This window comes from Neodiprion fabricii, chromosome 4 (assembly GCF_021155785.1).
Source record: "Neodiprion fabricii isolate iyNeoFabr1 chromosome 4, iyNeoFabr1.1, whole genome shotgun sequence".
NCBI lineage: Eukaryota > Metazoa > Arthropoda > Insecta > Hymenoptera > Diprionidae > Neodiprion > Neodiprion fabricii.
Window position 1 is genome coordinate 15,500,229 of NC_060242.1, and position 26,099 is coordinate 15,526,327.

Sequence of the window (26,099 nt, forward strand, 5' to 3'; positions counted from 1 at the left end):
TGTGCCCACGGTCTTACGTACAGGTCTGGCAACGAAGGTAGTGGGGATGGTTCATTTCACGGCCGGTTATTTATCTCACTTTGTGTCCGCCAGGTCAGCGTTGTGATCGAGGGATGGATAATCAACGCGTGCGCAATGCAGCGCCAACCTAATAATGATATTATTATTGGCACATTTTCATCCCTACCATCCCTACCCCACGTACATCCCTAGATAGCAGCGCTGCGACATGGCTATTTAAAACACTAAAAACCACGGACAACAAGAAAACCACGCCGCTCTGTAGAAAATTGGCTTCGTTGCCAGACCTATATGTACGACCGTGGGTGTGCCCCGCAGTGTGAAAATAATGAATACCGGCCTAAGAGGTGGAGTACGGCGGAAATCCGCCAGGGACCTGATGCGTCGGTGAGGATGAAGTAAATAATAATGGCGGCGATCTAGCAAGCAGTATTCACGAAAGTTTGACGTTTGCATGTGGAAAATCAAATCTGCTGCTGAAGATTACATGGGTACATTAATATTTGACAAAAGAAAGTAATTGTATGATGAATATATGTGACTATAGCGTCAATATATTAGTGAAAATGAAATGCATGATGAATCGAAAGACCAGATTAAATAAAACTCCATCAGAACGCTTTCTTGATATAAAGAAAACGGTAATCACACTGAATCAATCATGCAAAGGATGCATAATAATAAATGTATGGGGTAATAATGAAGTAATTACGCGATATATAATATTATTATTATTATATTAAAATATTTGAAAAATTTAATGTGGCTTTTTTCACGTGGAGTATAGGCTTGCTTCTTTTTTACCCTACTAATCTTTACCATTTCTCGACTTTTTGTTCTAGTTGATTGACGCATTCTCATGAGTATACTAATGTAGACAGTATGCAATGACTTCTTCATTATGCAAATGACATGGAAACGAGAACTCACAATTTATTAGAGCATCATCAACTGTCACCTGATATAAATTAGGTACGCCATAGTTGAAGTGCTTTTTCGTAGATAAAATGATTGAATTTAAGATCAACGCCAAATTTTTTCACAGCACTGGACCACTTTCGAAATATAATAGGATCTTTGGGAGCACGAAACAAGGAGATTGTTTCGTCAGCTCCTAGACATCCGCTCCGACAGTCGGGCAAACAACAATTCACCATTTTCTTGTCTTTTGACTAAACGATAGAGACCCAAACGTCAATTTTGGATTACCTGTCAACTTTCGTAAATACTGTGTGGTTAAATCGCCCACATTATTGTTTACCTCGTCCGCACCGACGCATGAGGCCTCTCGCGGATCCCCACCGTACTAAGACAAAATAATCACAGCGACCGAGGGCCAGTCGGACCACCTCTTATTTTTATACTGTGGTGTGCCCGGACCATGGAGACCATAGACATATAAGAATAGACCGCGTGAGCGGGCTGAGAAGGCGATAGCGCGGTAGAAAGAGAAAGCTGCGTATAAGCCTCTCTCTATCCTTGTCTAATCGCGCATGCGCGGGATACGCGAGTCGTGTATGCCAGTATACTACACTGCGAGAGAATGCTCGGCGCGCATACGCGCGATTAGACGAGGATAGAAGGATGGGCCCATGCGCAGCTTTCTCTTTCTGTCCCGGTATCGCATTCACTAACGAGCTACCTCCGAGCTCGCGCGGTCTATTCTTATATATCTATGGGCGGAATGGGCGGAATCGTCGAAAAGCGGATCGTGAAAGTGATGAAAGATCTTGTAGTTTGGGATGTATCCGTAAGCGATACCAACGCCTGATCACGAATAGGATACATACGTGAGGATCGACGATTCAAAATTACCGCGCTGACGGAGCCTGCAGTGGTAGCGCTGCCAGGCGGGTACAATCCACGGATGGTTCATCACTTTCACAGTCCATTTTGCCAGCATTGCGTTTGGCCTCCTTACCTCTAGTCTCCATGGCCTGGACCATGTGAAGGCCATCTTGGATTTTCAACAAACCACTTTCGGGATCATTTGGCGCACATTTTAAGGCGCCGTTGACCTAGCTCGTAAATATCCATTTCGTGACGTCATAAGCACTTCAGCGCTTCTGGACTTTTAACGTTGAATTAAGACCGCTGATTTCATTAGCCAATTCCGTGAAATCCGACCAATGAAATCACCTACAAACCAAGACAGACTTCTTGTGAATTACCGGTAGCATTTCATGCGCCGTCAGATCATGCAAGATCCTGATCGGCAGCGCCATGCGGCAGAATAATGCATGTTTGCTGTATGGCGACGCAAAACCAGGCAAAACAAGCGAGCAAATAGCAAAGCTGCATGGGACTGTCAAACAGAGCTTGCTGCAGCATTCATGCGACGTCTGCTGCAATTATGTTCTTCGTACTTCGCAAGCTTCCTGCACGTACGCGCAGGATGCTTATACCCTATATATTACATACAATAATAGCGGGAACCGGGGAACTTGGGCTTCCCAGTAAAACGTGTAAATATATAGTCGACGATATTTTATCAGCCGTAAGACATACACGTGCTGGAAGGGAAACAAAAATAAATGCATTACCTCATTTCACAGCATAAGTGTTTCAAATTATCTTTCAAAATTAATGCACATATGGACAACTGCATGTCGTGTCCAAATGTTGTCATATAATACAATATTACCTATATTAGTTCACTTTGTAAGCTAAATTTTTGGCCATTGCTATTACTTTTACGTACGAAAGTGATATTTCGGCTAATTTAAAGTCACGTAATTCTCAGAGATTTGTATTTGTTGCCTCTACTATAACTATATGCAATATTAGTAATAATTTCTGTAGCTTGTCTATATACATGCCTGAATCATGATTAGGCTGAAACTAAACCCCCTTAGTCAACTCACAAAGGCAACGGTGTAATTGTTTGAATGACTGTAGAATGGCGAGGCATGCCGATGCTAATCCTTATTTACGTTGCAACATCGTCAATAATGATAGTTCTGAGGAAATATCTTTGAATAATGGAAACGTTGTAGCATCTATTTTACCAAATGATAGTTCTCCTTACGAACCGCAAAGTTCAGTTACGTGGAATAACTTAGCTCACGAGGCGAAAGATAATTCTTCCGAATATGGGTGTTCAAATTCAGATGCTATCTGTGAAGATGATAGTAACAGTCAGTCTATGGGTGAAGAAGGCAGTACTCGATTAAAAAATTACTTTCGAACACAGTTAGCTGATTGTTTTATTGAGAATAACATCGACAATGTTCAGGCGAACTCAATACTTACAGTTCTCAGATCACATTGCTGTTTGGCTTCTCGTCCAGAAGATGTAAGAATATTGATTGGGACTTGCAATCGTCGCGTTGAATTGATTGATGTTGAACCCGGAAAATATTGGCATGTAAGTTTTGTTGCTGGAATTTTAAAAGAACTTTCCAAACACACATATGCCATACCTAATATCTTAAAAATTGATGTTAGTACTGATGGAGCTGCTGGCGCAAAAGACGGTTCAACTCAGTATTGGCCTATCCAGTTCTGAATAATAAATATTCCTGATAGCTCTATACTTATCGCCGGTGTCTATTATGGGAAGGGTAAGCCGAAAGATCCGAACAATTTCTTTAAAATGTTCATAAATGAAATCCAAGAGGTTTTCGCCAGCGGTGGTATCCACTTCAAGAATCATTTAGTAAAAATAAAGTTCAGATGCTTCATAGCTGATGCTCCGGATTGATTCCTTGGAGGTTTTCCAAGAGTTTGAAGAAGATCCTGAAAGACAACGATCTCTAGTAAGCATTATAGTTTTATCATATCACCCGATACTGTATTTTTTCTCGGGTGGTAACTAATTTCAGTGACGTTTATTGCAAGTTTAAAAACGAGTGATATAGATTTCAGAGATACTATCTTATTAACGTTGGTGGTGTCACAGCTAGAGATGCTCTTAACCAATTTCTGAAGGAAGCCATGACGGATAGCCTAACACAAAAATTCTCTTGGACTGGAAAGTCTGTTTCAGATAAAGAGAATCTCCAACCGTTATTTAATACCTGTATCGAAAAGGTATTTTTTGGTATGTATGACTAAGATTATCGTTATTGACTAATAATACGATTCGATGATTGTTTACGCAGATGCCTTACGTGAGTGTCGAACAATACCACAGCCACATGATAGTACAGAATTTGCGAGACTGATGCAAGAGGCAATTCGGGGCGCACAAAAAAGATTGCGGGATGCAAAACGACGTGCCAATCGCTCTGTCCATGTGGAGGGTCGCAGACAAAAATATATGGCTGAAATGGCTCATCGTTACGAGGGTGAACACCCAGGACAATGACACTGCGGAATAAGAGACCCACAATTTGCCTATTAAAGATCCTACGTGTATTCAAACATACGTACCTATGTACTTTGTTTGACTAAGAAATATTTTAGTACGTATAGCTGTGATGTTAGTTTTTATGTTTATGCTCAAGCATAGTATTTATAATTGGTACTGCAGCTGTGATATCCACAAGTGACATGTAACTATATGTTTTCCAATGAAATATTATACCTATATCAACAAATGCGGCGGGTTTGTACAAACATAGCTATAAAATAGCTAACATTTAGATACTGTAGACCTTTTGGTATCTGGTATAAATTTTAGTCTTCTGACATTTATATAAAGTATTAATTTTTATTTTTTGATTTCAAATACTTCATTATTATCTACTATTCTACTCATTTGATATCAGTTTATCAATACTATTATAAACTGTAGTTGATAATTTTAAGCTACAACGTATAAAACATATTTATATTAATAACTGTACAACGGTAGAAGAGACCCTCTCTTCTAGTCTTGTTGTAGACATAGATTTGAAAGTCAGTGTTTTTCTTGTTCATTTTTGCTCGCCAGTAACTGTAACACGTTTATAACTAATTATCTTTAAGTAAAAGTAAAAAATATGTAAACTTATATTATACCTATATATATATATGGATGTAATATATCATATATTTTACTATAGCCGCATATTAATAATACAAAATAGAAATATTATTATAATTATATAGTATAACGATTATAGTCAACGAATGACTTGCCATGTTCTGTGATTTTGAACATTATATTTTAAATAAATGAGAAAATCTCACAATATATAGTTTTCTTTTTTGAAGTTATACTTCTTTAGGCGCGTTATGAAAAACTGATGAGAGTGAAATTTCAAGATGCGCGCGCATCACTGTAACACAAAATTGTAACACAAAATTAACAGGATGAAGTTGCCCACTCAACCGAATTCATTAAGTCTCGAAAAAAAGCTAATGTCGGTACGCTTGTCGCCTCTGATCACTGTTTTCATATTTATTTATAATATTTATCCACATGGTTTTAGTTTTTACAGTCACAACACGTGTTTTATTTTCATACAAGTGCGAATTATATATGTGGCAATAAAATATATTCAGTAGTGATTTAAATTGAATATTTGGATTAATATTATTTACTATTTGTGAATATTAGTGAAAAAATTGTGCTAAAATACTTTTTCAAGTGCTCCAATATAATTGAGGTTAGTTATCCGTATGTATTATTTATTGATATAAATTAAAATATCATTATTTAATATAATTAATACTAAATATTATTAAATTATCAATGTTGAATATTTATTATTGGTTTTTTAATATTTAAAAAATAAAGAAAGAAATATTAAATTTTAATAGAACATTTAATAAAAAGTTCGTGACAAAAATTTAATAGATTATTTAAATATAATGTAAGACATCCGTTATTTGTTTTATTGTTTTTTATTACATACTTCTTTTCTTTATCATTGTGTGACAGAAGATTTTGACATGTTGTGTATTTTTTAATGATGCCAAAGAAGTATAACTTCTCACGCGCGTACATAAGTACACGCACCCATTTTTTTTTTTTTTTATTTGCCAGAGCCAGAGCCATGCACGCGCCACGTGACGACCATAACGTGAACTTGCGACCGAATGCTACCTGGGTATGAACGGACTCCTATCATCTGAAAATTTTCTGGTCGAATCGTGTCATATTTACGGAAAAATTAACTGATGGAATAGGATTTCCCGGATTAGATATGTCCTTTTATACGTCTTTATCTTCCTGTCGGAAGTGAAAGAAATTTTGAAATCGTAGAAGCGGTGAATATTCAAGCTAGGAGTACGATCGGCCATGTTGATGTTAAGTGATTTTATTTATTTCATCATTGTTCATAATAAATATTATCAGCAATCTATGTTAGCAGTGAACTGACATACAGACATGCACTTATATTTAATCTACGATTTCAACATTTTTCTTGTCAAATTCGTACTTCCGTTCTCGCACTATTCGACAAGGAAATTTCCTCGCTCCTGACGTCATGAAGTACATGTCGATGTATGCGCAGAACGGGACCACAATTGCGTCCGCCGCAGGAACACACCAATGAAACACACCTTAATTCTTCATCTAATGGTTCTCTCCAATGTAGAAAAAGCAGCTCGTAAACAGTACCAATGACTGAATAACATTGCTGAAAACAAAATTAGTACAGTGGCGTCCTATCTGAGATCTGTTCAAAACTTCGAATACTTCGAATTGCTTTCAAATATGGCAGCTCCGTAACTTTTGGTCGTTGTATTTGACTTGTTACTCTCGAGTAACTACAAGATCGCTTTACACAAGAAACTTGCGTCGTATTGATCATATTCTACGTCAAGTAAGTTAAAAGCTTGCTTTACTGATAGACAGAATCAATTTCCACAACTAGCGAAAGCGAAAAATAGCCGGTGGGGAAAACATACGGCTTAACCTTTCGCGGTTTCAAACGACTGCTAGTTCATGCGAAATGTCAATGTATTTTAATATTACCGAAATTGTGGGAAAATTTTTATTGAAACTCCTTTTTTGACTATTTGTCTTGAAGTGAACATGACATCGGTATCACGAGGCAGAGGATGGGCAACGGCAAAAAATCGCGAGGCCGTACTGCGGAGACCGGGACCAATTGTATCCCAAAAAAATCCTGACCATCTCAAACTGATTGGCCAAATCGACAGTCTCAGCATCTATAATGCCACTCCGATGTCCAAGATAGATGAAATCGACGAGTTGATCCGAGACGCGGCAAGGCAGAAAGGACTCAGGTACACAAGTGACTTTTCTATATGCTGTCTACTGGTAATCGACTCATTCAGGAATATGGTTGAGAAAAATGATACACTTATTTTAACTTGATTCTTTATAAAATATGAACCTTGTATGCTATGAACTTCTCAGGTCTGTATTCGATACACTGCATACACAGGCACTGGAGGACAGACAATTTGGAATAAAGCTGGCCATGCTCTTTAGTTACAACCAGATCAGCGATCAGCAGGATGAAAATGGCACAAAACTGAGAAGTATTCTTTTGTCTACTTTGCAGAAGGATTACGAAAGTGAGTGTCAGAGGGAAAAGAATGTGTTTGCACTAGTGTCGATTCAATTTTATTGAATTCATATTGAAATGTTTTTCTCAGGAAAGGATGAAACTAAAGAGCAATGTATGGTGCATTACTTGAATGCCATGTCTCTCTTAGGCGAAGTATATTATCAAGTGCGACTAGCCACAGGAGAGCCATTGCCGTTGATCGGAGTGCCTTTGCTTGAATATATGAAAGCTCTGCTCCAGTCGGCGTCTGAAGAAGATATTGAACTCGTTGCCACTCAGGTACAAGTGTAATAGTTTTTAAACTCTTTTGAAAATGAAAGATTGGGGCTAGCAACTGATATTCCATTGATATGTTGATCACACAGCTTTCGTTGAATGGGAAAAAAATCCGAACGTCAAATCAAGCAGAACTCGAGCGATTTCTTATACATGTAAGAACAGTTTTGGTGAATCGTAATCTCAGTTCCCAATCTCGAGGTATGTTACTGCTCGCAGTCGACTTGGCTAATCAATTATACGAGCCGTTGTCAGGTGATCTGCAAGCATTTTATTTAGCTCAACTTGGCGACGAAGCAATGATGCAGCTCCAGCGTTACCAGAATGTTAAGAATATCGTTAAACCAAAGGACCAAATGAATGGTAATGAAATGTTCATGTGACACACACATATACACTAGGGTGGTCCTTATTTAGGGTGTTTTCGATAATTCCTGCGGACAAGGCGGAAAAAGTTTGAAAAAAAATCAAAAAAAATGTACGCAAAACTTGAAGCCTGTAGGTCAACTCTAAGAACTGCCTCCAAGGCAGTGAAATTTCCCATTTAAATAACATGGGAATTCAAGCTTACTACATTCTTTTTTTTTTCCCGCCTTAATAGTGCTTCGAAAAATCTGAAATGTGGTTTACGTCTTCCCTGTAGTCATAATTATTTTTTAAAAAATTGGCCGATTTCCAGCGATAAAAGTTTCTAAATCCCACAATCTCAAAGTTGTGTTTCTTGGGATTTCGAAACTTTTATCACTGGAAATCGGCCAATTTTTTTTTAAATACCTATGACTACAGGGAAGACGTAAACCAAATTTCAGATTTTTCAAAGCACTATTAAGGCGGGGAAAAAAAAAGAATGTAGTAAGCTCGAATTCCCATGTTACTTAAATGGGAAATTTCACTGCTTTGGAGGCAGTTCTTAGAGTTGACCTACAGGCTTCAAGTTTTGCATACATTTTTTTTGATTTTTTTGCAAACTTTTTCCGCCTTATCCGCAGGAATTTTCGAAAACACCCTAAAAAGGACCACCCTAATATACACACACAAACACAAACAAACAAAATATGTTGAAATTACTACTTTACATATCCTTCAATTATCGTCATTACTGAACTATACAGGAGGAAAGGAGAACAAGATAATTTCTAATTTGATAAGATAAATCTTCGTATTTCACAAATTATTTTCTTACCTTTGTTTCTCTTGATGAAAAAATAACATACCTATTAACCGACTGACTAATGTAAATGGACTGAAACATGTAGAATATGTTCATGGGAGTTGAAGTAAAAAGAAATGGACAGTCTAAAAGTTTGACAAATCATAGAGAAAAATCGTTTGAAGAATCTGCATATCAACAGAATTATTGGAAAAATTTAAACTTCTGTTATGAAATGCCTGTAAAACTTTCACGTTGAAGAAAAGTAATAACGGAAAATTCCTTACAGTGTGATTGTGCCTATTGTTTTGTATTCAGACATGTACCGCAGTAAAATAATTGGAAACAAATCGAACTTGTAACACATTGGAAGTTGATTTGTACAGACGTATTATATGAACTTGCAGATACTGCGAGAAACACCAAATATGATAGTAATCGCAAAGAACGATTGAGTAACGCGAGCAGCGGTGTTGGAACCTTGGCGAAATCATTGAATGTGGAAGAAAGTGCAAAATTCGAGATTTCTCCGAAGTCTTACGAGCAGAATTCGTCTGGGATGATAAATTCTCAGTTCGTCGTTATATCTCACCAATCTCAACCATCTTTGCCAAGGGCAATTCGAGGATTAGGCATAAGAGAGAACAGAAAAGAAAACACAGGGGACAGAAAAGTAAAAGGTAAAAAGGACAAGCTTACCGACGAGCAAGTCTGGTCATCCAAGCAACATAATTCCAACAAAAGCTGGGGCCATGACGATAGATTTGACAGAGACTACGAGCAAGATAGGCATGGAGCTCGTTCTGCGTCCAATAACACCGACAATTCTCAATTCTCAAATTAAATGAATGTGAACAGTAAGGCAGTAATTATACAATTAAGAAAAAATGAGGTAATTATTGATAAAGTTAGGTCGATATATGTTGCAGGTTAAATATCAGTAATTCTATTATTCAACGCCAAAAAATTGATGCCGTATGTGAATTTTACAACAGTGTTTTATCATAGGTTGTGATATGTTAAGTTATAGAATTTCGATTTTTGAATTTCTATTCATTGTCAGATATTGGTATTCGTGTCGTCAATTTCACAAAGTAATTTACCTGAAAAATGAATTTGTACATATTCTATTTTACCTTGAGAACATTGACTTTGAATTTAGATTGTTTGAAACCTGCTATATGTTTTGGAATCAGCAATGATTAGCTATAGAATAATTTCATTAATATGCTTGTAACTGGTGGTTAATTACATTAACAAGTTTCAGCATATTAGAACAGCAGCTGAAGGCGTATTTATCGCAATTCCGTTGTTAAGGCATGTAACGGAACATTTTTCATATTTAATACAACGGTCAGCCATAAAATAATTGTTTGGTTAACTAACATATGCTCTGTTCATACATAGCCAATTTTAATTGAGAAAGACATACCTATGTGTACTTACCACTAATAATTTATAGTTTTTTCAAATTTTGAATACATCACAAATTGTCCAAGGATCCACTAAAATTCAAGTAGGTATGGAAATTTTTAATCCAGACTCTAGAATGTATCCCAAATGTACAAACTAAATTAGAGTTTCAATTTCATTTGGATCATCTTCCCCTTACAGGAAATATGGCAAGATTTTCTTTTCAATATACCGTCACAAATAAATGGGAAATAAAATTATAGTACAGGTATAGATTGTATTTACACATTTCCTGTACACAAGAGTTGAGCACTACGATATGATATAGTACACAATCCGTCCACTATGTTCTATAAATAGTTAATAAGAAATTGATTCCATACTATGTGTATTTAGTTTCCAAATATGGATCTTGCACCAAAACGTGCTGGCAGGCGTTCGGCGTCGTCCGGTAACTTTGGCGCAGCATCAGGGTAAACTGCTTTGGGCTCAGGTGGTGGCTTGGGCCTGGGTGAATCATGGACCTTTACTTCGCAGAAATATCCAAAGGACGGCCGCTCTATATTCAAGTTATCCAAAACACATTTGTCATAGACCGCTTGTGTCAACCGACAGCTGAAAAGACAAACAAGGAAGATTTTAATTGCTTTGTCGAGAAAGAAAACAAATACTTCTAATTGCTACGGCAGCCAATGATGTCTAGATAAAGTACCGATTAAATGCCATATCTCCGCTGCTCTTGTCCAGGCAGGTTGCGTACTGAGTAAATTCATCGTAACAAGTTTTCTTTAATTTGCGAAAAAACTCCAGAGCACATGCAGTCACTGCTTTGCCTTCGTTCAAGCAACTTCTAGGATCATCCTCTTCTTGACGGCACAACATAAATTCCTGGACAGAGCAAACAGCATTGAAAATCGAGGTTACTTATCCATAGAATTGATGCTTACAATCAATATCTGGTCCAGAAGATACAAATCATCATCAAAAACAACAAGCCAACTGAAAATTTGTTTTATTTGAGAATAATGGATCGTAGACTCTGTTTCTATGCTCCATAAATTACATAATAATTCTAGTGACGTTGGGAGGAAAGTTATTTGGGATACAAAAAACAGCCTGAGCCTGAGTCGGAAATTGAAATTTCGGAGTATCGATGGGTCGATGAATCAGCCGAGCTACGTGAGATTGAATATTCATTTACGTTATTGTGGTGCTCGCAATGTTTGCCCATATGAAAAGCTGCGGCGCGCAGAGATGCTGTACCAACGTTAACCTCCTCAACAGTCAGTTCCTCTTCGGAAGGCAGGTACGTTGAACTTGTGATAACCATTTCGTACCTCTGTATCGGTTAGCGGCCGCTTTTCTATATAACTTAATTAACTTATTTTCAGAATCCTCAAGAATCCGTGCAACAACCCGAATGTCACAAATAAAACCCCCTCGACCTGTTCACTAGCATCTGCAAACTGCAAAACGCAAGTGACGCAAGCGCAGATCCAAAACTCCAGTCGAACAGCTGAGAGACAGATGTGACAACTCTTAAACGAAAAATAACCGATTCCGACTCATTTTTAGCACACACTTCGCCGTCTACTGGATTCGTTGTCGCGACGTTATTGCAGTAATTTCGTCGATTCGTCGGTCGCGTCCAGTCGCGTCGAGAGAAGAGGGAAGAAGTAGGTGATGAAATACTTATGCTAATCAAATAATTGTGTACACCAATGTTTTGTACCCCGGACGGGCAACTCTGGACCGCTAATCAGTAAAATATAACGAAATAAAGAAAATCCAGCTGGTCTACATCGAAGTATGACACGCGATATGGCTGTCAGCTTCACATAAAATAATCAGATTATCACTACTGCGTGCTAGGTAGAAACTGACAACTTCGAATTACACCGCGCCTTTCTTGCTACACTCCAAATTATATTCAAATGAGAAATACTTTCGTTCCTTCATATTTCAGGTACAAACACAGTGTTACCTACTTTAGCTCCGGTACTGTTGTCAATATTCCAGCTTTGCCATCATTTCCTCAAATTGGAAATCAGTATTTTATGTTTCAACCTTATAAGTTTCAGCCAAATTTTCTTTACAAAGATAACTAGACTCTAGGAATAATTTATTTGTCAGAATCGCAGTTATTGTTACTGCGTTCAACTCACTTCAGTGAATTTTGGGTACAGATTGTAATGTTATGGCTTTTTTATGTTGTAACTGACAATTGTTTCAATGCTCAGGGTCAATGCAAATATTTGATTAGTTGGTAACAAATTCACAGACTAACTGCTAAGTGTTGCAAAATTTACAGAAATAAGAATGTGTATTCACTCTAATAGAAACACTGACCACTTGTCATATGATATGTAATTACAGCGAGAAAAAGAAAGAGACTTCTCTGATATGTCTTATACGGAATTAGAGTACGGCTACCAGGTAAGTGTATTCATTATCGACGCTGTATAAACAATTTTCTTTTCCTGTAAATTTACGCTGTTTTTTTTTCTGTAATTAACGAACTAGCCCAGAGAAAGTATTTGAAGATCATATAATCGTTTGCGTATAATAACAAGTTCTAAACTAAGCATTTGCTGTTGGATTCTGAGTTTTATCATACCAATGAATATCCATCAGTAATTTGGTTTTATTACTATATATTTTTGCGCCTTTAAAGTGGTCAATTTTGAATTGAACTCTTGATATCATTAGCTTGTGGCTGGTTTTTATGCCTCCCTTTTTTTCCTCACGCTTGGTGCTCTTTCAATTGTAATCTACGAATATTTACGACTATGTTGACCTTTAGCCTACAGCGGCAGGCTCAGCCTTCTTTGCCTAACATAAGTTTATTGTCACGGTACTTATCTAGATGCTTTTACGCGTAGCCATGGACTAACAATAGCACCAGCTCATTATTACTTCCTAACAATTAATATAATTTCGGTTCTGGTTTCTTGGATCTGAATTTGTCATGATTTTTTTTTTATCATTCGGGGAAGGGGGAAAAAATAGAGAAAGCAGCAAAATCGAATTAGACACAACAATGATCACAAGCCACGCATTGATCTGCTATTGGCAAAGCAACCGAACGATGTCTTACTTAGTTTGCATTCTACGAACAGGATCTGAAGAATGCAACAAGACCAGTCTTCTACGTAGGAGATATTAACCCAGGGCAATCCCCCCTCGTCGGTCAGTCCTCATCTTCGATCTACCATTCCTCGGCACGAGTGAGTTCAACATTTTCATACTAACTCAACAATTCTAGGACTTCACTTTCCTTCCTCCAATACTTCGATCATTCGCTTCGTTTTCTCTCCCTTGCTATTTATTCAATAATTTACTTTTTATACAGTACCTTGAAAACAATTTCACACGACATTACGCAACAGAATGTCTTAGGCTAATTAAAAGCGTTGTAAAGTCAAGGTATTATCAAATTCTATCTCTGCAACCTTGAAACTTTTAGTTGTATTCGCAATCTATGTAAACCAACCTCAGCTTTTTCATACTCTAATCTGCAGGCTTATAATCGGATAATCTTGAAGTTATAACGTAGTAAAAGCCTGAGCTACTCTATCATTCTTTAAATATATATGGTAAATGCTGAAGCAAACATAACTTAGTGTAGTCTTTTTTTATAATGCTGATAAGAGGTGACAAATTACTGCACTACTTTAATATAGTCAAGTGATTGTTCAGATATCCAGGAATCAGAAGCATATCTTTTTATTAGCTCGTTTCAGCTTTCGTTGACTGTTTTCTTTTTTATATCTGTATTGATTTCATTTTTGTAAATAATTTTTAAAAAACATGTCTTCCTGTTTCCCTGCAGAAAATTTCTGAAAATCCTAAGAAATATTTGTGCCAGGGTTTTGGTATGTAGACACTGCTGTTCGTTTGCCCAAAATGATGTAATTTTGAGCTGTTTCACTTTTCATGATTTATTGTGAAAACCGTAAGATCAAGTGAGAGGAAAAAAATTATTCAATTCTTTTCTTCCACTGTTCTCATAATTTGAGAGATCATTGATCTTTTCATACGCACAGTAATGGTTGTACTGCAGCTATCAGCGTTAGTGAAATCACTTATGTGCTCAAATTGTTATTAGTTATTATCGCCAATTTGTCCAATGGATCCATTGCTGATGTTTTCATTCGAGAACGCAGATAATTCACCCGAGTTTTGTTATTGCGATGCTTGTTTTGTAAGTATTAGACAAATTATAATTTATTTCACTAAAAATCATTCATCTGATATCCCTCAACCAATCAGATTGATTGTGTTCAAATTCTAGTCTTTAATGTCTGACAATCCAAAAATTTATGAGGTAAGGTGATACAAAAAAAAATCGCAGTCATCCTGTTTTAAAAAATCCCACTAAGAAAGCAATGATCCCTTCCATAATGATGTCAGACCTAAATAAAGGCCGAATCTATCTTGAAAGTCTGAAATAAAAGATTCAATGAGAATTGTTTGCCCAGTTTCATTTTCTTCGCTCAATCTTGTGGAAGATCATTATCATTTAGCTAACACCGTTACACATATGTACGTCTAGGATCTGCCGAAAGGATGCCTAAGCGAAGATGGATGCATGGGAAGTACGAATTCTCTGGATGGTGAGGGAAAGCAAGTCTTGGTTGGTGTTTGTGCAATGGCCAAGAAGTCTCAGAGTAAACCTATGAAGGAGATCTTGACACGGCTTGAAGAGTTCGAATATTTGAAAATCATTGTTTTTCCGGAAGAAGTCATACTTAAAGTGAGCGAGTTATTTTATCTAATCTCTATCTCTCGGATCACACACGCTGAAAAATTCAGCAACAAATTTTCAATTATTCATTAACGTTTTTAGGAACCTGTGGAAGACTGGCCGATAGTCGATTGCTTGATAAGTTTTCACAGCAAAGGTTTTCCGCTCGATAAAGCTATACAGTATGCCAGCTTACGAAATCCATTTATAATTAACAATCTGCGTATGCAATACGATATTCAGGTAAGTTAAATAGTATGTAAAATGTCTAAAAGTTGCTTCATACTTAGACTTAAGTCGAAAAGGTTTTGTGTGTCGATTCGTTTTTTTGTTTCTTCCTTTATTTTGGGCTTACAGGATCGCAGACGAGTTTATGCGATACTCAATGGAGAAGGCATAGAAATACCGCGATACGCAGTCCTGGACAGAGATTCTGCAGATCCAAAGCGTAAACTTATATAATTCTGGACTAACACATTTATCCGCAACGAAAATTAGTAACGATTTATTCATTGCAGATCATGAACTGGTTGAATCGGAGGACCACGTCGAGGTGAATGGTATAACATTTAATAAACCGTTTGTTGAGAAGCCAGTATCTGCCGAAGATCATAATATTTACATATATTATCCAACATCCGCGGGTGGCGGAAGTCAGAGATTATTTAGAAAGGTAGGTCGAACGATGATTCAATATTTATGTGAGCTAAAAAATATCTAACATCCTTCAAAATTATACAAAAAATGAACCTCATGCTTGTCGATCCCAATTAGAGCCAATTATACATTGCTGTACAGATTGGCAGCCGCAGCAGCGTTTACTCACCAGAGTCTCGGGTCCGGAAAACTGGATCTTACATATATGAAGATTTCATGCCGACTGACGGCACTGACGTTAAAGTTTACACAGTTGGGCCCGATTACGCTCACGCCGAAGCAAGAAAGAGCCCGGCTCTGGATGGCAAAGTGGAACGGGACTCAGAGGGAAAGGAAATACGCTATCCCGTCATTCTTAGCAATGCTGAAAAACTTATAAGCAGAAAAGTATGCCTCGCCTTTAAGCAAACCGTTTGCGGGTTCGATTTGCTCAGGTAAACGTAGCTCTTGCCTCAATTTTCATCCACGATTTCAGTGTCTGGGATTTTTTATTTGAATTTCTTCAAGCCTATTACGTTGGTTACAGAGCCAATGGTCAATCGTTTGTCTGTGACGTTAATGGATTCAGTTTTGTTAAAAATTCGAACAAGTATTATGACGATTGCGCGAAAATTTTGGGTAACATGATTCTCAGAGAACTGGCACCTACTCTTCACATTCCCTGGAGCGTTCCGTTTCAACTGGATGATCCACCCATTGTGCCCACTACATTTGGAAAAATGTGAGCATCTGGAATTGCAGACTGTCTGTTATTTTGATCACAAGATTCGTTTGAGCAATGTAAACAATACAATTTGATTGTACATTGAGCTCTTCCTTTCAGGATGGAGCTAAGATGTGTCGTTGCAGTTATCAGACACGGCGATAGAACTCCCAAGCAAAAAATGAAGGTCGAAGTTCGTCATCCCAAGTAAGCTTGCAACTTTTTGTAATTTGATACTTGACTGAAAATATTTCATCTACCTCGATCAATTCTGACGGTTAATTTGACACTGTTCGAAATCTAGCTACGAATTTATTTCCATTACTTTAATCAGATTTTTTGAGATCTTTGCCAAGTACGATGGTTACAAACACGGTCACGTCAAACTAAAGCGGCCCAAACAGCTTCAGGAGATTTTGGACACCGCACGTAGCTTGTTAACGGAGATTCAGCATCGTGCTGCTGGACCAGAGTTGGAAGAGAAGCAAGGAAAACTGGAGCAGCTGAAAAGTGTCCTAGAAATGTGAGCAGTGAGAATCAAATCGATAAATTTGCAAGAAAGATGCTGGATATACGCCTCGCCTATTTTTTTTTTACTACTGTCTCGTTCTTTTTGATTTTTGATTTATTTTTTTCGAACAGGAACAAAGTCAGCTATAAATTTAACATATTGTTTTTATTCAGGTATGGCCATTTTTCAGGAATTAATCGTAAGGTCCAGATGAAATATCAGCCTAAAGGCAGACCTAGAGGGAGCTCCTCAGACGACGGTAAAACCAACAGTATGCATGATTGATTATACTATTATTTACTTTCGATTTCATTTCCGTTCAACATTCGTTCACCAAGTGTGCTTTTTATTCTATTGGAGTACTTCGATTTTCCATTTTAATATGAAAATTCATGGTCATTCCGACTTTCGTGATTCGAACTACTGAATACTTGTCTTCAAAATTTGAATTTTTCTCTTCTGTTAGACAGATTTGGCGAGCCATCTTTGGTGCTGATTCTAAAGTGGGGCGGAGAGTTGACGCCAGCTGGACGCATCCAAGCCGAAGAACTTGGCCGTATATTTCGGTGCATGTATCCGGGAGGTCAAGGTAGACACCTTAGTGGTTCGTATCTCTCGCCATTATTTTTTATTCTGTTTATTCCTCCCTTTCCCAAACAACCCTAAATCCCTTATTCATGAGCAATCGACGAATGTCTCTGTATGACTAATTCGATTTGTACCGTGCAGGAGAATATGCCGGTGCCCAAGGTCTGGGTCTCCTTCGACTGCACTCAACCTTTCGTCATGACTTGAAAATTTACGCCAGCGATGAAGGCAGAGTCCAAATGACGGCTGCAGCTTTCGCCAAGGGTCTACTTGCTTTGGAGGGCGAACTAACTCCCATTCTGGTACAGATGGTCAAAAGTGCCAACACCAATGGACTTTTGGACAACGATTGCGATAGCAGTAAATACCAAAACATGTAAGTAATTATCACTGTCTATTTTTTCCTTATTTTGCTAAAGAAAAAATCTATCAATGATTCTTGCTATGTTTCGTGATCAGCAATTCATGCATTTATATTCTCAGGGTAAAAACGCGACTGCATGAACTACTGCAACAGGATAGAGAATTTACCCGCGAAGATCGCGAGCAGATAAATCCCGGTAATGCTCTGAGCATAAATGCGGCAATGAATTTTGTAAAAAATCCTGTAAGATGTTGTCAGCACGTTCACGTTCTTATACAGAAACTAATGGACATTGTCAGGATTAAGAAAGACGATCCCAAGACGAAAGGTGAGGGTGAACATTAACTACGATCTTTTGTAGAAATGCTCATGTTTTTGTTACATTTTTTAACACGGCTTGTTACGGGCTGCACTTCCAGATGCTATTCTGTACCACGGGGAAACATGGGAATTAATGGGCCGCCGGTGGGGTAAAATTGAAAAAGATTTCTGCACTAAAAAGAAGAGGTTCGACATATCGAAAATCCCCGACATTTATGATTGCATTAAGTACGACCTGCAGCACAACAATCATACGCTTCAGTTTGATTATGCGGAAGAGCTCTACATATACTCAAAATATTTAGCTGATATTGTCATACCGCAGGTAATACCAACAATTTTTGACTGTATTATAGTAAAAGAATTTAATATATTGTTTGCCTAATTTCTACTTTTCAATTATCAGGAATATGGACTAACCGTTCAGGAAAAACTCACCATAGGACAAGGTATTTGCACACCTCTACTGAAAAAGATTCGAGCAGATCTTCAACGAAATATAGAGGAGACCGGCGAAGAAACTGTTAATAGATTAAATCCACGGCAAGTATAATATTTTTATTAAATCCTTACAAATTCATTTCGTCTCTAATTATGTAATCGAATTCCAGAAATTCGAGGTCGTTGATATGCTATTTTTGTCACGCAACAACTTGATTCACATAATTTTGTAGAATATTTATTTCCATCAGAATCAAAAAGTCGAATATTTATTTTGTATTCAGTCGTATCCTCCATTTCAGATACTCGCACGGAGTTTCAAGTCCTGGAAGGCACGTCAGAACGAGATTATACTTTACAAGCGAAAGCCATGTTCACTCCCTACTCACTGTACTGCGATATGGAGGATTACTTGATGTAATGATCATTTTTTTTTCCCCTCAAATAAGTTATCAAACTCAAGCCATGTCGTTTAAGACATATAGGGTTTTTTATTTTTCATTACTTATGTCATCCATTACTCCAATAGGTGGTCAAGGATGAACAATGGCGACGCGCAATGGAGTACGTAAGCATGGTATCAGAATTGAATTACATGTCACAAATCGTCGTTATGTTATACGAAGATCCAACAAAGGATCCAAGCAGTGAAGAGCGCTTCCATGTCGAGCTTCACTTTAGTCCCGGAGTGAACTGTTGTGTGCAGAAAAATCTTCCCCCGGGACCGGGTTTCCGGCCGCATTCGCGGAACGAGAGTAATCATAATCTCGTACGTTTTGATATTGGCAATGTATCGATATGCATTTATTTGATGCTGTCGATTTCTAAAAGTACGTCATATTTATTTTTGCACAGGGTGAGGCGGGATCAGGTGCAGAAGGCAGCTCTCAGTGCAACACGCGAATCGAAGAGGAAGATTCCGAATTAAGTATCTTGGATGACAACACAAATAGCCCGGTCACAAATTCGGTAAGAAGAGAAATTGACAAGTTTTTGAAACATGCATTAGCAACGTTCGCAACATCGAGCTTCTGGAGAATATTTTCGGTGTAGTATTGTTATGAAATTTTTCTATAATCATAGAACACTTCACCGATGGAAACAGACGAAGGCAACTTGGCCTTGGATGGCGAGAGCCCGAAGGCGAGTAAAACTATCGATATGATGGACCTGGATCCCATAATCGACGAACCTTTCGATAGTGGCTTTCTACAGAGTTCGGCGCCAATTCCAATCAGGTGAGAAAACGTGTATCGATATAGATAGCAATTGGATAAAGAACAGATATCAATGAGCATAGATATTTGAGCTGGATAGTTTTTCACAGCGCGAGAACAGTGGCGGGTCACGAAGCAGCTAGACTTGGCAGCCAGCTAGCAGCGAGTCAACGTCAACGTCGAGAACTGGAGGCAGCAGGTATCAATGAACCAAGAGCCAGAAGCTATGACCACCAGAGACAAGAAAAAACTGTAAAACGTTTGTACAAATTCTGCTTTTTCTATTTGTTCGGTGAACTTCTTATAACCTTTTATATTCCCACATTCTACCAAGCCCGTAAAATTATTAAACTCCCTATCCTCGTCCAAGCCACTAACAAAATCTAGTAATAGTGGAAGCAAAAATTTATGTGATCTTGACATCGACTTTCATAAGACAAGTCGTATGCCTGCAGTAGCCAAGCGAGGCGTGCACAGAGATTCTTGAATCTTAGTCACGCTGCTGAGAGTAGAATAATACTGGCAACATCGTTATTCTCATTTTCAATATCGAGTTTGTAACAATTCGATTTTTTCCATAGCTGCTGAGAAAGTGCAATATCAAAGTTTGGATGCAGTCAATAAGGAAGGTATGTGGTTCACTCTCTAGTACAATCACTTGACAGAGTTAATCACCAACATACGTAGGGATCTAGGAGTTGTCGTAATTTTATCGACCATGGCTCAGTCCATCGTTTAGCAAATAATCACAATAAGTAATTGACTAGTAATTTTACCGATGTGAATTTATGTTTCATATTTGTATAGCAATCTTCGCACAACATTTGGCAAATATCAACGACATACCATAAACTATTGCACATCAAAAAGACCTAAAATAATTTTGAGAAACTACCAATCAGGTTATTAATAGTTCACTATCTGCTTATTGACTGCTTTTCTATCAGCTATACCGATATATGTAAATTGGCTCAACATCAACCATTCTAAGCGTTGTATCGTATATCATGCTGTGTGCAGAACTTTTTAGCCTGTATCATCAGAAACGTTCATCTGTAGAAAATCGAAGTTAAATTTTATTCTGTAGATTCGATTTCATATTTTATTCGTTTATGATATGAAGATCACTACAAATTTTTCAACCATTTTTAAGCTTTCTACACAATTGTTCAATTTCTACAATTCGATTTTACATAATTTACCCTACACAAAGCGCTTCTCTTTCATGATTTTTACTCCTTTTAATGCGATGCACTCTACCTTTTTCTCTTTGCTTTCTATCTCTATTTCTCCATGCAAGCAGTTTCTAGCGATGATTTAAATTGTTAAATTTATAAAAAGACACCACAATCAGACCAGAATGAATTCTGATATGCTCAACCATGTAATGCGTAACAGTTTACTTAGAAAAAGGATCAAATGTTACAAGCTTCTTCAAAAATCGTGTAAATTTCCTTTTAATTTCATAAATTTTTTCGAGAATTATACTTTAATACGCATCAAACAGTGAAGTACTAACAATGTAGTCTTCAATTATATATCGACTGCATAGACTTCAAGAAAATAATGAGATAGTTTCAAATATCATTTTTCTTTCTATATTAATTGAAAATTCATTTTTGATGTTGTTATTTATTTATATTATCATTTATTTCAATAGTGTTCTTTGCAGTTGAAGAGTTTCAAAATTGTCAAAGTAGAAGTTGAAACTCGTCGTCGCTACAGGAGAATTATATTTCCAACAGGATTATCTGGTGTTGGGTTTTTAATAAAATATTTTGTTTCTCTTTTCATCCTTCCTTCGCCTTGTCCTCTATTCTGTCACATGACTTTATTTCGACTTATTAATTTCCTTGTACCATCTCATTTTATAACGCATAACTTATAATCAGCCGATTGCTGTCAAAAGTCACTAAAGCAAGAAACTGATCTGAATGTTGCCAATCATTGCGAGAATGTCAGTAAATTATCAAGGGTGCAAAAGTCATTGAGACGATCATTTACTCTAGCACACTCGCTCAGTTCACCCAATATGCCTGTAACCATGGTTTTCAATTCCAATTCATCTTCGTCTCCGTTGATAACTTTTCACCGAGTCCCTCTTGCCTCTCCCGGTACAGTCTGTGCTCCCATAGACGAAACAAATTCGTCTTATACCGTAGCCAAACCGCAATTATTGACGCAATTTAAGAAGTATGGCAGATCTTACACCGAAGCAACTTTGTCTAACTTTAAAGTGTGCGGTGAGTTTACTCTGATGCCAGTCAGCTCAGATATCCATATTTGACAATTTTTTGTTCCTGTAAAACATAGAGATGAGTCACTTTCCTACACGTTAGTTACAAAGCTTTTCTCACAATCAGATCTAGATCCTTATCACGGGCTAAGTTATCAACGCTCTATGCATATATCCACATTGTGATTAATCATTGAGGAAATCATGTTCGTGCGAATAACAAACTGTTTTTAATACAACAAATATTCTCAAATAAGTAGCCTTTGCAGCCTAATCTTCTGCACTTTTTCTCAGATGAAACTAACGGCACACAAAATTCAGACAGAATCAACTGGATCCTACAATCATCGATTAACATGTGTTACATCGGTGTAATTAAATAAAATAATCCGTTTCATTATTTAAGGTATTCCCTCATCTTGGTAAAGCTTTAAATAACTCATTGCTTCAGAATTATGGTTAATTAAATGTTTGCTTGACTGGGAAGCTCAGTAGAACATTTGTCTTTAATACAGTTAATACATTTATCCTGCTGCAATCGCAAAATATACCCCTATAGTCCGTAATACCTGTATTCTCTCCAAAACTCTGATCCCGGCACACTACCTAGAGTCATTCAACCTTGCCCTACCTGCACAGCAAGACGCTATCGTCACAGCGTCTCTGGACAGATGACCTACTTCAAGATGCTCGGATACAACGTTAGCAAGAAGCTTACTGGTTCTACAAACAGCCTGTTCAGCACAGCTGTTATCAGCGGATCGTCGAGCGCCCCGGACCTCAAGGATATGGTGCCTCAGCACGCCTCTGCTGTTGCAGGTAAATAGCTATGCTCCACGAACCCCAAAGCAGAGCTAGAAAATAGTAGAACAAGTCCCTCCCTCCATTAAAACTGAAATGCTTTCGTTTTTGCACAGCTATAGATGGATTCGGAGGCGTCCCACCAATCAGACCATTGGAAACATTGCATAACGCACTGTCTCTGAGACAGTTGGACTCGTTTCTAGAAATGATGACTAGCCTGTCTTTTTTCCGCACTCCGGCATCCTCGCCGCCTAAATATCCATCTCCAGGTGGATCTGTTCACGGGTCATTTCTCCAAAATCTAAGCATAGGCAGCATCGGTCGCGAATACCATTCCTCCGATAATGAAGTCATTAGGTAATATCAAAGCTCGCATTTGACCCTATAAACTTGCTTGAAGTAACGACGGTATTTGATATATAATTTAAAGGTTTCATTCTTACGTGTTTCAACATTTATCAGAGCATTTCAATTACCTCTGGAAAGCGAGCGATTCTCTCCGTGCGTGTACGAATAATTTTCAATTTTTGTCATGTACGTAATGCCCACTCTGATTAATTACAAATTACTGAATGAATCTGATTATAGAAATCAGCTGTCACCGACCAGTCCAAACAGTGAGTATTTTCAAAGTTTTCAGCCTCTTGAAGCCAACGGTTGAAGGTCTGTTTAAACTTTATTACTCTGTCTTTTCTAGGCGCAGGTTGGAGCAGTGGAGCGCCATCTTTTTTGTCGTCGGAGCCATCTTCTCCTGCTCCTACGTCGGCGGGTGAATGTAGCATGTCTACCAGTCTCGGTAGCAATGACGGGTAAATTTTGCAGAATGCCAGTAATTGAATTTTTCCTTGAATAATTTTTGTTATGACCACCTGATTCATTAATAGTTTGTAATTGTCTTTCATTCACAGAATGCGCGTGTTCAATACGGCGCACGAATTTCCCAGAACACCAGATTTGAACCTAGACCTAAATAACATCTGTATGGGAATAGATCAAGGCTGCCGAGAAAGCCGTGGAAGTATATCTTTTACAGATTACTACAGTAACGAAGATGGCCAAATTTTGAAAATCTGCCAAGACGATAGCTGTAAGCTCATCAAGAAATCAGTATGTGTTGATGATGCTACAATCATTGATAACATCGATGAAGACGAGGACCATACTTTGACATTGAGACAGAGCAAGGTGCAGAAGAAACAAGACATCAAATTTGTTTTCAAACAGCAGGAAAATTCTAATCCGGTACAACCGAGTTGTAGTTATAAAAAAATTGGAAGGTAACGTCAGTTCAAAAATAATATTAAATATAGTACAAACAATTGTTTAATAGCAAATTTTTTTTCTTTTTTTTCATCTATCAGAGTATTTTGAGATTGTATAGCAGCTTTTATGGCTTTATAATATTAATTAGTATATTTATTTGTATGTGTTCAACTTTGATTGTTAAGAATCACATTTAACAACACAGTCAGATATAGATAAGCAAAATATTTTTTCACGCTAGATTCCGCGTGGAAAGTATGGAAGTTGCGGATGATGACGTTAGGATGAAAGACCAGGTTACAGTGTGTACCAGCAATCCGAAAAGTGTGATCCAATCTGTGTTAGTCAAAGAGGCAACTATCGAAGGTGGTAGAAAAATATCAAAACCATTGTTCAGTAATGAGAGTGATGTTGATTTACAACAAACGACTGAAATACGGGCAATCTCCAAGAGCAATTATTCAAAATCTGAAATCTGTCCTCTTTCACCACTACATTCGAATGCAGAACTTGACTCCGATTACCGGAGCTTTACTCCAATTGAAAAGGAACTTTCTACTCCGGATGATCTTGACAACACAAGAAACTCGGAGGTGATCCTCACCCATCCAATTCCCATCAATGGATCGAGAATTAACAAACCATCGGAACCTGTACTTACACTAGCGAGCAGTCTTAATGACGGTACAAATGTTAAAGTTGGTTTTGACGTTGATACCGAAAAAGCAGGTTAAGGAAGAGAAATAATAATTTTGTAACGATGCTTGATAGGATTGTTCATTTAATTGATGTTACATGGGAAATCACTTTAGTATTATTACCAATGACTGTACCGCACTTGCTTTGCGCAGACCCCATTCTCCGTAGAATTTATCGATTTTATCACGCTCAACGTGAAATAACTACTTAATAGTTGGATCATGATTAATTTATTGATCTTGAAATGCAATTCGTGGTGTTGAGTAATAACTAAAAGAAGCGTTAATTGATGTCCATTTCTAGAAGGACTTGTTTGAAACCTGCCTATGATTGTCAATTCATATCGAAGCATTTTAATCATATTGTCAACAATAACAGATTGAATAACCTGCTGCACGATATATGCATTAGAAAACAAAACCTATATGTGAAACGATTCAACGTTCCTGCTATCGTGACAAAGTCACGTTAATTTGTGTGCTTAGATCACCATGAATCTAATGACTAGAGACAAATAATCCTTATGACTCATGGAAATATGAATGTAAAGTTGTTTCAGTTAGAAAATTTATTGAACGATTGACAAATCGGAGTAAACTCCGCAACTTGAAAATATGTATAAATAGACTTGATTAATTAGTGTATCTACACTGATTTGTAATTGTGTTAATATTATCATTGCCATAATAATCACTTGGACCTGTAAAGCTGTACAGCAAAAATTACGAAATTACTTAACTAAATTTTCAAATGTGGCTGAGTATTTATATTATCTTCATTCGTAGACAATCTGAAATTATTACAGCGCCTAACATTCATCTGTGATTTTAAAGCAGTATAATTTACGTTGTTTGTTTTCCCTGAACAATTGTGTCATGTCCTTAATTACGTCAAAGCGAAATGTCATAAATCGCCACTTAGTTCAGACAGAAAGGCAAAGAAACTCACAGACGTTGTTTCAGAATTGTACTACGTAACTAGTATTCCGTATTTATTATGGTGCCACTTATACAGATATCGATGCACAATTGTGAGATAGTTAAATTTTTTGTTATGTTGTTAGATCGTGTTATCGGCTGTAAAATAGTAAATAAATCAAAACATGTTACCAAATTCAAATTAATTGATCAACCTAATCATTTATCCCGACGAATTTCTATCATTAACTTTAAATCCTGGCTCCACTCAAAATCCGTTTAATATCCCGCTGACTGTCTGAACGCCATCCTGAGTCGGATTATGACCAACCGATTAGTTACAACAGTCAACGCAAACA

The 26,099-nt window shown here is 37.4% G+C and overlaps 5 protein-coding genes across 31 annotated transcripts; 4 read left to right on the forward strand and 1 right to left on the reverse strand.

Moving 5' to 3' along the window:
• The first annotated feature begins 2,215 nt into the window (after positions 1–2,215).
• LOC124180674 lies at positions 2,216–3,711 on the forward strand. The gene is made up of 3 exons (XM_046566418.1): positions 2,216–3,388; positions 3,584–3,640; positions 3,697–3,711. The coding sequence occupies exons 1-3, from the start codon at positions 2,921–2,923 to the stop codon at positions 3,709–3,711; spliced, it is 540 nt and encodes a 179-aa protein (XP_046422374.1). The 5' UTR covers positions 2,216–2,920.
• Positions 3,617–4,983, forward strand: LOC124180362. 3 transcript variants are annotated; one of them, XM_046565809.1, is made up of 3 exons: positions 3,617–3,779; positions 3,889–4,053; positions 4,125–4,983. In XM_046565809.1, exons 1-3 carry the CDS (start codon positions 3,711–3,713, stop codon positions 4,185–4,187), a joined length of 297 nt encoding a protein of 98 aa, XP_046421765.1. In that variant the 5' UTR covers positions 3,617–3,710; the 3' UTR covers positions 4,188–4,983. The 3 variants fall into 3 exon arrangements, with proteins under 3 accessions (XP_046421765.1, XP_046421764.1, XP_046421763.1); XM_046565808.1 differs by having other exon boundaries at positions 3,618–3,779; positions 3,889–4,009; XM_046565807.1 differs by having other exon boundaries at positions 3,621–3,779; positions 3,889–4,063; positions 4,125–4,981.
• Positions 4,984–5,952: 969 nt separating this feature from the next.
• LOC124180345 lies at positions 5,953–9,813 on the forward strand. Of its 2 annotated transcripts, none has more exons than XM_046565785.1 (6): positions 5,953–5,999; positions 6,927–7,146; positions 7,280–7,440; positions 7,522–7,712; positions 7,799–8,072; positions 9,267–9,813. In XM_046565785.1, the coding sequence occupies exons 2-6, from the start codon at positions 6,932–6,934 to the stop codon at positions 9,701–9,703; spliced, it is 1,278 nt and encodes a 425-aa protein (XP_046421741.1). In that variant the 5' UTR covers positions 5,953–5,999; positions 6,927–6,931; the 3' UTR covers positions 9,704–9,813. The 2 variants fall into 2 exon arrangements, with proteins under 2 accessions (XP_046421741.1, XP_046421740.1); XM_046565784.1 differs by lacking the exon at positions 5,953–5,999 and adding an exon at positions 6,379–6,719.
• A 716-nt stretch (positions 9,814–10,529) lies between these two features.
• On the reverse strand, positions 10,530–11,751 carry LOC124180360 (NADH dehydrogenase [ubiquinone] 1 alpha subcomplex subunit 8). The gene is made up of 3 exons (XM_046565802.1): positions 11,474–11,751; positions 10,985–11,160; positions 10,530–10,887 (listed from the first exon to the last, which is right to left on the reverse strand). The coding sequence occupies exons 1-3, from the start codon at positions 11,600–11,602 to the stop codon at positions 10,665–10,667; spliced, it is 528 nt and encodes a 175-aa protein (XP_046421758.1). The 5' UTR covers positions 11,603–11,751; the 3' UTR covers positions 10,530–10,664.
• Positions 11,752–11,840: 89 nt separating this feature from the next.
• LOC124180307 (inositol hexakisphosphate and diphosphoinositol-pentakisphosphate kinase) lies at positions 11,841–25,936 on the forward strand. Of its 24 annotated transcripts, none has more exons than XM_046565654.1 (30): positions 11,841–11,948; positions 12,649–12,708; positions 13,392–13,499; positions 14,828–15,028; positions 15,122–15,262; positions 15,368–15,467; positions 15,538–15,692; positions 15,818–16,110; positions 16,203–16,397; positions 16,500–16,586; positions 16,714–16,902; positions 17,064–17,161; positions 17,357–17,494; positions 17,620–17,854; positions 17,962–18,170; positions 18,262–18,488; positions 18,570–18,706; positions 18,889–19,021; positions 19,134–19,373; positions 19,460–19,573; positions 19,688–19,842; positions 19,932–20,080; positions 20,403–20,450; positions 21,714–22,064; positions 22,697–22,876; positions 22,975–23,218; positions 23,450–23,478; positions 23,559–23,670; positions 23,770–24,138; positions 24,366–25,936. In XM_046565654.1, exons 2-30 carry the CDS (start codon positions 12,676–12,678, stop codon positions 24,856–24,858), a joined length of 5,163 nt encoding a protein of 1,720 aa, XP_046421610.1. In that variant the 5' UTR covers positions 11,841–11,948; positions 12,649–12,675; the 3' UTR covers positions 24,859–25,936. The 24 variants fall into 24 exon arrangements, with proteins under 24 accessions (XP_046421610.1, XP_046421618.1, XP_046421617.1 ...); XM_046565662.1 differs by having other exon boundaries at positions 18,907–19,021; XM_046565661.1 differs by having other exon boundaries at positions 17,357–17,479.
• Positions 25,937–26,099: the final 163 nt, after the last annotated feature.

Bases quoted from the DNA above. Each gene is read 5' to 3' on its own strand.
- LOC124180307 (XM_046565654.1), top strand. From the start codon at position 12,676: ATGTCTTATACGGAATTAGAGTACGGCTACCAG. The intron at 16,903-17,063 runs GTGAGCAGTGAG...GTTTTTATTCAG, and splicing joins CTGAAAAGTGTCCTAGAAAT to GTATGGCCATTTTTCAGGAA. The intron at 22,065-22,696 runs GTGAGTTTACTC...CTACCTGCACAG, and splicing joins GTCTAACTTTAAAGTGTGCG to CAAGACGCTATCGTCACAGC.
- LOC124180674 (XM_046566418.1), top strand. From the start codon at position 2,921: ATGGCGAGGCATGCCGATGCTAATCCTTATTTACGTTGCAACATCGTC. The intron at 3,389-3,583 runs GTAAGTTTTGTT...TATTATGGGAAG, and splicing joins AACCCGGAAAATATTGGCAT to GGTAAGCCGAAAGATCCGAA.
- LOC124180345 (XM_046565784.1), top strand. The intron at 7,147-7,279 runs GTACACAAGTGA...TGAACTTCTCAG, and splicing joins GCAAGGCAGAAAGGACTCAG to GTCTGTATTCGATACACTGC. The intron at 7,441-7,521 runs GTGAGTGTCAGA...TGTTTTTCTCAG, and splicing joins TTTGCAGAAGGATTACGAAA to GAAAGGATGAAACTAAAGAG.
- LOC124180360 (XM_046565802.1), bottom strand. From the start codon at position 11,602: ATGGTTATCACAAGTTCAACGTACCTGCCTTCCGAAGAGGAACTGACT. The intron at 11,161-11,473 runs GTAAATGAATAT...TGCTCTGTCCAG, and splicing joins ATTGCGAGCACCACAATAAC to GAATTTATGTTGTGCCGTCA. The intron at 10,888-10,984 runs GTACTTTATCTA...TTGTCTTTTCAG, and splicing joins GGAGATATGGCATTTAATCG to CTGTCGGTTGACACAAGCGG.
- LOC124180362 (XM_046565807.1), top strand. From the start codon at position 3,711: ATGCTCCGGATTGATTCCTTGGAGGTTTTCCAAGAGTTTGAAGAAGAT. The intron at 3,780-3,888 runs GTAAGCATTATA...TATAGATTTCAG, and splicing joins CTGAAAGACAACGATCTCTA to AGATACTATCTTATTAACGT. The intron at 4,064-4,124 runs GTATGTATGACT...TTGTTTACGCAG, and splicing joins TATCGAAAAGGTATTTTTTG to ATGCCTTACGTGAGTGTCGA.